The sequence below is a fragment of the Brachyhypopomus gauderio genome, chromosome 19, assembly GCF_052324685.1.
Source record: "Brachyhypopomus gauderio isolate BG-103 chromosome 19, BGAUD_0.2, whole genome shotgun sequence".
Classification (NCBI taxonomy): Eukaryota; Metazoa; Chordata; class Actinopteri; order Gymnotiformes; family Hypopomidae; genus Brachyhypopomus; species Brachyhypopomus gauderio.
In genome coordinates, this window is record NC_135229.1 from 15,230,259 (window position 1) to 15,241,588 (window position 11,330).

The 11,330-nt window shown below is 41.2% G+C and overlaps 1 protein-coding gene across 1 annotated transcript in view; it reads left to right on the top strand.

Moving 5' to 3' along the window:
• The window catches only part of mre11a (MRE11 homolog A, double strand break repair nuclease), a 69,616-nt gene extending 58,286 nt beyond the window's left edge, over positions 1–11,330 (top strand). Inside the window, exons 18-20 of the mRNA XM_076981397.1 lie at positions 7,326–7,390; positions 7,768–7,855; positions 10,802–11,330. Coding sequence (XP_076837512.1) covers positions 7,326–7,390; positions 7,768–7,855; positions 10,802–10,849 — 201 coding nt within the window. The 3' untranslated portion in view covers positions 10,850–11,330. The remainder of the gene's footprint in view (positions 1–7,325; positions 7,391–7,767; positions 7,856–10,801) is intronic.

Below are 11,330 nucleotides of genomic sequence, written 5' to 3' on the forward strand. Positions count from 1 at the left end.
AAAAGCTTAACGCGATTACCGGACGGTGAAGGACCATAACGGACGCAGCGGAGCAAACCGCAAAGACTGGAAATGGTTCCAGCAAATGGATGTCATATACGGTTACCGGCCAGCCAGTAACGGAAGAGAAAACATGCTGGACACGACAATGTTGGTGCTGGAGGCCACGGAGAATGGTGAGTGTATTGTGATTTCACAGTTTTACTACTAGGCTCGTAAAAGATGTAATATGAACGTAATATGAACGCATCTATTGTAAACGCAGGAATTTAGAGCTGTGTTTGTAGTTAATGTTACCACCACAGTCACTACTGTACAATAGCTAGCTCTTAGCCTTGCTAGTTGCTAGTTAGCTGTAGCCATAAACAAAGCATGCGCAGCGATGACGTGCTACACAGTTTGTGCAGTTGTTGCTTTCACGGGAATGCTTGTGTTTAATATTTGTTATTTTATACGTTCAAGATTCCCCTTCCACTGACGAGGCAAGCGGAGTTGGCGGAAAGTGTTTCCTTCAACTGGGCTTTCCTCGGGGTGCATGGCGAACTTGTGAACAACATGCGAGACAGACGCCAGTAAAAGCACACAAAATGTTGCTTGTAGCACTATAAATATTTATTTCATATAAAGCTATACGTTATTTTTAGGTAATTTGCTTTTTGCACTTTTTTAACTATAACTATATTATTTACATATGTTGTACTTTAAATATCTATATTTCATAATAAAGTTTGATTTCATTTGATTGTATGACTGATGCTTTTTATGCAGGGTGTGTTCAGCCTGTTTGAGTAATACCAAATTATTATCAATAATAAGAGCAACCACATACAACAATAAAGATAAAGATAAATAAGATACTATAATGCTATGTGTTAAGGGGCATCGACCGGTGTTGTGGTCGTATACAAATGATGTCACGACACTACAACCCGCGCGCCAACAGCGACTCCACAGTCGCACAGTGAACTCAACAGTTCACCATTGTAATGGAAACACAACACGACCGTACCGTTCCGTTGCGAATCGATCCGTACCGCGCCAAGCAGGCCCTAGTGGAAATGCGCCATTAGAGTCTTCAGTTTGAGAAATCGACGCCTCACAGGTCCTCAACTAGCAGCTTCATTAAATAGTACCCGCAAAACGCCAGTGTCAACGTCTACAGTGAAGAGGCGACTCCGGGATGCTGGCCTTCAGGGCAGAGTGGCAAAGAAAAAGCCATATCTGGCTAATAAAAGAAAAAGATTAATATGGGCAAAAGAACACAGACATTGGACAGAGGAAGATTGGAAAAAAGTGTTATGGACAGATGAATCAAAGTTTGAGGTGTTTGGATCACACAGACGAACATTTGTGAGACGCAGAACAACTGAAAAGATGCTGTAAGAGTGCCTGACACCATCTGTCAAACATGGTGGAGGTAATGTGATGGTCTGGGGTTGCTTTGGTGCTGGTAAAGTGGGAGATTTGAACAAGGTAAAAGGGATTTTGAATAAGGAAGGCTATCACTCCATTTTGCAACACCATGCCATACCCTGTGGACAGCGCTTGATTGGAGCCAATTTCATCCTGCAACAGGACAATGACCCAAAGCACACCTCCAAATTATGCACAAACTATTTAGAGAAGAAGCAGGCAGCTGGTGTTTTATCGGTAATGGAGTGGCCAGCGCAGTCACCAGATCTCAACCCCATTGAGTTGTTGTGGGAGCAGCTTGACCGTATGGTACGAAAAAAGTGCCCATTAACCCAATCAAACTTGTGGGAGCGGCTTCTGGAAGCATGGGGTGAAATTTCTCCAGATTACCTCAGCAAATTAACAGCTAGAATGCCAAAGGTCTGCAATGCTGTAATTGTTGCTAAGGGAGCATTCTTTGACGAAAGCAAAGTTTAAAGTAGAAAATTATTTCAAATAAAAAAAAACAATATTTCTACCTTGTCAATGTCTGGACTATATTTCTATTTATTTTGCAACTCATTTGATAAATAAAAGTATGAGATTTCAGGGAAAACACAAAATTGTCTAGGTGACCCCAAACTTTTGAATGGTAGTGTACATATATATATACACACACACACACACACACACACACACACACACACACACACACACACGCATATGCACACACACACACACACATATACACACACATACACACACGCACACACACACATGTATATACACATACACACACACTCACACATACACACACACACACACACACACATGCATACACAAACACACATGCATATACACACACATACACACCACACACACACAGTCACACATATACACACACATGCATATATACACACATACACACATATACACACACATACATACACAGAGAGAGAGAGAGAGAGAGAGAGAGAGAGACACTTCAGATGGAGGTCCTTCATCAGCTGTGCAAGCAAAATGCTTGCATATTGTTATTTACTATTTTTTTAAAGGTGCTTTTGGAAATGTAAAAAAAATGGGGACAGAGATGTGTCTGGCAGCCCAAACAGGAGCCCTGTTTCCCAAACACACACACACACACACACACACGTGCCCCGTTTCCCCTGTGTCCCCCGCTGGTCTGCCCTGCCATGCGTACTCTTCGTCCCCAACTTGGGCATCTTGCCTCAGGCAGAATCAGTTGTGGAGATGTGGGGGCGAACACCAAACACAGACCTATTTAAACTAAAAATTAATTTAGCTTAATATTCTATCTGTCATTTTCTACCTTCGCTGGTGGCAGGGCTGTGCAATTGTACTCCTGCAAAGGACGCCTGAATAATTTAGCTTGCTATTAATTGCTTTATAATTGCTTGGCTAATCTTGTAATCCCGGTAGCCATACCACAGGGAAGTGGTGCTTTCAGGTGACCCCAGAGAACACCACCCAGACTCCGTGTGCTTGGCTGAGTACCATTTGAGAGTTTGGATTCGTTGAACAAGCATGTATAAATTGGCCACATGGTTTCTGTCATAGCCAAACATATGGAGTCCACACGGATCATGTGCCTACAACCAGCAGTAAGGTTGAAATAGTGGGATGGACAGATCGGATATTTTTTGCATACAGATAAAAGATGAAATAAAAAGACACAGACAGACTGCTCACCTTCCTCTGTCTGTGTCGCTCAAGTGTTGTGAAACGGCGACAGGGATTGTGTGAGCAAACGTGTCGTTGCAGGTGAACCTGAAGCAGTGACTGTATGAGTCATAGAACCCTCTACACAATAACGCCGACAGCCTCCGTCTGGAAATGGGGCTGTGATTATCAAAGCTCATGCATTAGAATGGATCAGTGCCTTGACTAGGAGGATATGCAGCCTACTCACTAGAGACACACACACACACACACACACACACACACACACAGCTTTAGCCGTGAGGAAAAGGTTAGGAAGTGTTTTGGAGTAATCAAGATTTCTCCTTAAATGGCTTCTGAATGTCCTCTGATTTTAGAAATAAAGGCAAATTATTGTGCAATTTGCTTTAAACATTGAAGCTCGTTTGGTAAAAATATGGGAGCCTTCAGGATAAAGACCTCTTGAAAAGGGCAACTGTGACTGACCTGCACCTACCTAAATGCAGACGTAGATACACACACAGACAATCTGAGCTGAAAATCACTCTTTGAATGACTGAACCGTTTCCCCCTCCAGCACAGCAGCTGAGATAAAACAACCCTGAGACGCTCTCAAACCCCCAGGGCCCTGTGTCCTCCTGTAGGGTTCACAACAGGGACATAAATGCTTCTGTGTCCTCCTGTAGGGTTCACAACAGGGACATACATGCTTCTGTGGGCAGGGAGAAGTACAGAAGCCTCACTGGTCGAGAGCGGCTGGTTTCTGAGAAGCAAGCACTTTACTTCAAGGGGCGTAAGAGAGCAGGGACGACTGGAGAGAGATTGTGGTTCGATCGGGTTGTGCTGATTTCCTGGCCACTGTCACATATTTTAACAACCCCCCCACTCTTGTGGCAGCCCTACTCTGATGGCATGCTACCAGCACCACTCGGGCCCACAGCACGGGTGCATCCTCGCGGGGGGGCCGCGGGACCTGCCCACATTCACCACTGATCCGCTGTCACGTGACCCCACCGGTCAGAGGGACAGGTCGGCATGGCAACGCGTGCTCACGTGACGCACGGCACACGGTTGTTATGGTAACCCTGGGATGCTTCAGGGTGGGAAGCTTCGGAGGTTGGCAAAAAATCCAGTGTTGAATCGACTCCCATAGAGGTCATTTTAACTTTTTGAGGGTTTATATAGCTCCACACACTGCAGAGTTAAATTAACACTTTCAAAATAGTTAAAACATTTTACACTTGGTTACACTTGGTTAACTCCCAAAACGGAGTTAAAGTAACACTTTCATTGAGTTATTTATTTATTTTTACTATTTCAGTAGTGTTAATTTCACTCCCTAAATAATTAGCTATTAACACTATTAAAATGTTAAAATTAAAAATTCCTATACATTTTTTGTTTTTTTTTTCCTCTTGGGGTCCTTCAAAGTTCAACTAAAACATTGTAAAAGAAGGTACAATGTACAAACTTTCATCTCTAACACTATATGAACTTTGAATATTAAAACCATTGTAGAAATTAAGTTCAGATGTGACCAGTAATGATGCTCAAGTAAAAGAAAGACGTGATCACACAGTCTCATTGAAAATGTAGGATTTAATGAATAAAGTGAACCAGCGCAAAACCCGTGACATAATCCAAATAAAGGATACAATAACCAGAAGTGAACTGGTACATACTAGTCAACACAACTAGTCCCCCAACATAAGGGGAGCCCTCACCTCTCATGGGGGCTCTTCAAGACCTGCTCACCCCATAACATCAGGGGACTTCTATCTAAAAGATCCCTAAAGGTCCAGAAATACTGCTTTACATCTCTGGGGAGAAACACCTGCACCTAAAATAAACACACACATTAATTGTGAAACACACATATAACCTTGCTTAATAATACAATAATACTACATACACTTTGATACAGTGGTTTAGGCTATCAAAATCACATTACTATCCTTTTAATGGTGGTAACATTTTCAGAAATTGACGTTCACCAATGTAGTTTTTCCCTGTTCCACCATAAACTGTGGGGCTGTCCCATTCTGGCACCAATAACGGCTGCACCATTTAAAACTGGAACCAGACCCTAGCGTATAAAACCAAATGTTGGTCTTATTTTGAAGACCAGTATTGTTTTGATATAATTATGCATTTATTTTAATCCTCATTGTTAATTTATGGAGAGCTAGCTAGCTATCTCTACCAGTTTGCTAACTTAGCTAGGCTAGATATGCTAACATTAAATATGCTAATCACCTCAACACGTTTGCTATTTGGTCCCTGGCATCAAGGTTTTGTACGTATATAATCTCCGAGGGTGTTTTATTGTATGTAATGCATTTCACATAATAAAATTAAACCTTTTTCAATAAGACTGAATAAATAACACTCAATGTGTACATCTTTCGCCAAGAGAAAAATGGCGCCAACTTGCTCCAGCCGAAGTGAAATGCGTGGGCGGTGTTTAATGACATCTTTTCGGGAGTCATTTAGTTGGATTAACACTGATTTGATCAACTCTGTCAGATAACTCCAACACTGAACATCATTTAAATCTAACAGTGTTAAAATTACTTTTTGGGAGTGAAAATCAACTCGGAAATGTTTAACTCTGAAAATTTAACACTCCAGTGTTTGCTCTGTGCCTCTGTGTTTTGTAGCTGATGAACGTCCCTGCTGTTCCTGTCTTCATACCTGTTAGTTTAAAACAACATACTGTGCAGAGGAGACACTGTCCACACTGGGGCCATCGTGTCGTGTATATACAAACAACATTGAGAGATAATAGGCATAGCACTACAAAATTCTTTCATGACAGCACAAAATGCCTTTGGGTAGCGTGAAGCTTTTCTTGATGTACACTTTCCAAGGGTTGGAGTTGTGCAACAGAAATAGAAGATCCTTGTAAAAGACGTCAGCTACGCTGTCTGAGACCCAGCACAGTCTTGTGAAAGGGAGCTTGTGAAAGGCATGCAGGTCATGCTAATATGTCTCCAACCAACAGAACAGTAAATGGATATGATAAATAACATCCTTATATATCATAGTGCTGGATTTAGGACTTCTTTGTGAGTGATAACCCATTAGATATAATCAATGATGGAACTGTGAGAACAGTCAAGCTGTACCCTGACGAGACAAGTGCCCTTGTGGTCTGAAATAGCACATGCAGTTTAATAGGTATAACAGAATAGTAGGTAATGTAATATAAAACAGAATATAAATGAGTTTATTGTGAAGTGAACTGGTGCAAATTGTACCGTCTGATGGCTTGGGGATGTAACCTTGAGGTCTGAGTACAGGCTGACCTCTACCATATCCCAGATGGACGAAGAGGAGAGTGTGTGAGCAGGATAACCAGGGTCCTTCAGCAGGGAGACTGGGAACCTTTCTCAGTGTGGCCCAGGTCCTTCAGCGAGGTCACTGGAGGCCTTGATCAGGGTGACTGGGGTCATTGAAAACAGATGGAGCTCCCAGTGGTGGTGTAGTCAGCATACCTGATTGTGGATTTGGAACTGTGTCTGCATATGCAGTCCCAAAAGAAGGAGGAGTTAAGAAGAATAGATGTTCTCATGTTGCAACCTGGACTATTGACTTATGAGCAGGACAGCAGTGCAGCAGGCTGCATTATAGTCTTGTGTAACAGTATTGTTTAGCTTGGACTCAGTTTCAGCCTTCCAAGGTGCTTCAGTACAATGGAAGTACGTGCAACTTGCTAAAAGTTGTAAACGCACTTCAGATTTAGTTTCTACAGCGATGAGAGTGAGATTCCTAACACAAGTGTGTATCTGTTGTGACTTTTTAAAATGGCTTTACACCTAGAGTTTTATTAATAAAGCTGATTAAAGGAGAACAGGCATTATACTGCTATATAAAGAGAAATGAGTGGGTGTCACTCCACCTCCTACCATGATGGGGACCAGAAGTAGATGAAATGTTCGGAGCCTGAAGGAGTTTGAGAACAAGACGGTAACCTGGCAGCTCTTCAGAGTGGTGAATCCTTTCCCCGAGTCCAAGAGAACCAACCGCCCTCATTTACCTTTCAGATTAGCTCCTGCTCAGATAGTGTGCTGATAAATCCTTGGGCGTCTCTTCTAAAGACACCTTTTCCCACATATCCAGACACAGAGGGGGAGAAGGTGAAGGGACAGAGGGCCCACAGGGCCCCTGAGGGCCTCAGACATGAGGGGGCTTGGATTGCTTTTGCCTGCGTCTCCCATAGCCCTTATTCCATCTCTTTGTTGTCTCTTCAGATCACGATAGAGGACAGTGACTCAGGAGATGATGTGTCCTTTTATAAAACTAAGCCTGCACAAAAGTAAGTGTGTGTATGTGTATGTGTGTGTGTGTACACTTGTTTCTAAATGAAAAATTGTCAAGGAAGGGTTCGCAAACAACCCACAATCGTTCGATCCCATTTCCCTAACCCACTTTATCTTTATTGTTGTCATACCAAATGTATCAGAGATCTAAGCAACTCGGCTAGCTTTGCCCTCTAGTACTTTATAAGCTAATATATGCCATAAATAAATAAATAAACCCATCTACGCCATATACCACAAGAAGCTCTGGGTCTCCTGGCACTTCATTTCATCCTTATATTTTCAGGGGCATAAATCAATTGCAGACATAAAATGAGGCATTTGTCATTGTAATAAATGAATAAATCCTTCTGCTGTGTGTGACCTGTTGTAGGACCCCCGCCGCCTGCTCCAGTAGGAAGAGCTCCCAGGGTCAGGGCCAGTCGTATAAAGGAGTTTGCTTTGACGATGATGATGATGAGGTGAAGCACACAAACATCTTTCATTCTTAATTCTGTGTTCTTGTGATTCTTAGAGAATCTCAAACATTTGCTTTTGAATGCTTTCCTGTTCGTTTCACTCCAACATATCTCTAATATACCTCATACTGTATATACCAACACGTCTCTAATACACCTCATACTGTATATACCAACACGTCTCTAATACACCTCATACTGTATATACCAACACGTCTCTAATACACCTCATACTGTATATACCAACACGTCTCTAGTATACCTCATACTGTATATACCAACACGTCTCTAATATACCTCATACTGTATATACCAACACGTCTCTAATACACCTCATACTGTATATACCAACACGTCTCTAATACACCTCATACTGTATATACCAACACGTCTCTAATATACCTCATACTGTATATACCAACACGTCTCTAGTATACCTCATACTGTATATACCAACACGTCTCTAGTATACCTCATACTGTATATACCAACACGTCTCTAATACACCTCATACTGTATATACCAACACGTCTCTAATACACCTCATACTGTATATACCAACACGTCTCTAATATACCTCATACTGTATATACCAACACGTCTCTAATACACCTCATACTGTATATACCAACACGTCTCTAATACACCTCATACTGTATATACCAACACGTCTCTAATACACCTCATACTGTATATACCAACACGTCTCTAGTATACCTCATACTGTATATACCAACACGTCTCTAATATACCTCATACTGTATATACCAACACGTCTCTAATACACCTCATACTGTATATACCAACACGTCTCTAATACACCTCATACTGTATATACCAACACGTCTCTAATACACCTCATACTGTATATACCAACACGTCTCTAATATACCTCATACTGTATATACCAACACGTCTCTAGTATACCTCATACTGTATATACCAACACGTCTCTAATATACCTCATACTGTATATACCAACACGTCTCTAATACACCTCATACTGTATATACCAACACGTCTCTAATACACCTCATACTGTATATACCAACACGTCTCTAATATACCTCATACTGTATATACCAACACGTCTCTAATATACCTCATACTGTATATACCAACGCGTCTCTAATACACCTCATACTGTATATACCAACGCGTCTCTAATACACCTCATACTGTATATACCAACACGTCTCTAGTATACCTCATACTGTATATACCAACACGTCTCTAGTATACCTCATACTGTATATACCAACACGTCTCTAGTATACCTCATACTGTATATACCAACACGTCTCTAGTATACCTCATATTGTATATACCAACACGTCTCTAATATACCTCATACTGTATATACCAACACGTCTCTAGTATACCTCATACTGTATATACCAACACGTCTCTAATATACCTCATACTGTATATACCAACACGTCTCTAATATACCTCATACTGTATATACCAACACGTCTCTAGTATACCTCTTACTGTATATACCAACACGTCTCTAGTATACCTCATACTGTATATACCAACACGTCTCTAGTACACCTCATACTGTATATACCAACACGTCTCTAGTACACCTCATACTGTATATACCAACACGTCTCTAATACACCTCATACTGTATATACCAACGCGTCTCTAATACACCTCATACTGTATATACCAACGCGTCTCTAATACACCTCATACTGTATATACCAACACGTCTCTAGTATACCTCATACTGTATATACCAACACGTCTCTAGTATACCTCATACTGTATATACCAACACGTCTCTAATACACCTCATACTGTATATACCAACGCGTCTCTAATACACCTCATACTGTATATACCAACACGTCTCTAATATACCTCATACTGTATATACCAACACGTCTCTAATACACCTCATACTGTATATACCAACGCGTCTCTAATACACCTCATACTGTATATACCAACACGTCTCTAGTATACCTCATACTGTATATACCAACACGTCTCTAGTATACCTCATACTGTATATACCAACACGTCTCTAGTATACCTCATACTGTATATACCAACACGTCTCTAGTATACCTCATATTGTATATACCAACACGTCTCTAATATACCTCATACTGTATATACCAACACGTCTCTAGTATACCTCATACTGTATATACCAACACGTCTCTAATATACCTCATACTGTATATACCAACACGTCTCTAATATACCTCATACTGTATATACCAACACGTCTCTAGTATACCTCTTACTGTATATACCAACACGTCTCTAGTATACCTCATACTGTATATACCAACACGTCTCTAGTATACCTCATACTGTATATACCAACACGTCTCTAATACACCTCATACTGTATATACCAACGCGTCTCTAATACACCTCATACTGTATATACCAACGCGTCTCTAATACACCTCATACTGTATATACCAACGCGTCTCTAATACACCTCATACTGTATATACCAACACGTCTCTAATACACCTCATACTGTATATACCAACACGTCTCTAGTATACCTCATACTGTATATACCAACACGTCTCTAGTATACCTCATACTGTATATACCAACACGTCTCTAATACACCTCATACTGTATATACCAACGCGTCTCTAATACACCTCATACTGTATATACCAACGCGTCTCTAATACACCTCATACTGTATATACCAACACGTCTCTAATACACCTCATACTGTATATACCAACACGTCTCTAATACACCTCATACTGTATATACCAACACGTCTCTAGTATACCTCATACTGTATATACCAACACGTCTCTAGTATACCTCATACTGTATATACCAACGCGTCTCTAATATACCTCATACTGTATATACCAACGCGTCTCTAATACACCTCATACTGTATATACCAACGCGTCTCTCTCTCTCTCTCTCTCTTTTCTCTCACACTCTCAGGATGAGTTCGACCCGTTTAAAAGCTCGAGTCGACATGGCAGAAGATGACTCCATGAAGTCCTCACACCACTCCCTTCCCTGATTTGCTGCCCCAACTTCCGGCCCTCACACTAAGAAGTTTCACTGTAGTAACTTCCTGCAAGTTTTGGTTAAAATCAAACTCTTAAAACTCGCTTATTGTCCGTATTTCCCTAGTGGCAGACCAAAGCGATAGGAGTTGACCTGCCTTAAGTATCCTCAGGACTGCAGCGGAGTTGGAGAAGGCTTCAGAAACTTCACTTTGACTTCTGTTTTGATTTTCCCCCTAAAAGTAGCAAATGTTCCATAACGTGTTCGGTGAAAGATTTTATGGCTGTGCAATGACAAGTTTCTGATGATGGAAGTGTTTCTGCTCCCATGGTGCCGTGTGTTCTGTTCACTCTGATTCCTTCTTCAGGTTTTGTCTAACTTTGGAACTCGCGTTTCCGTACACAACCAATCTCTCCTTTTGGACCCGTGTCAGCCTGAGCGCTCAGTAAATATTTTTTTT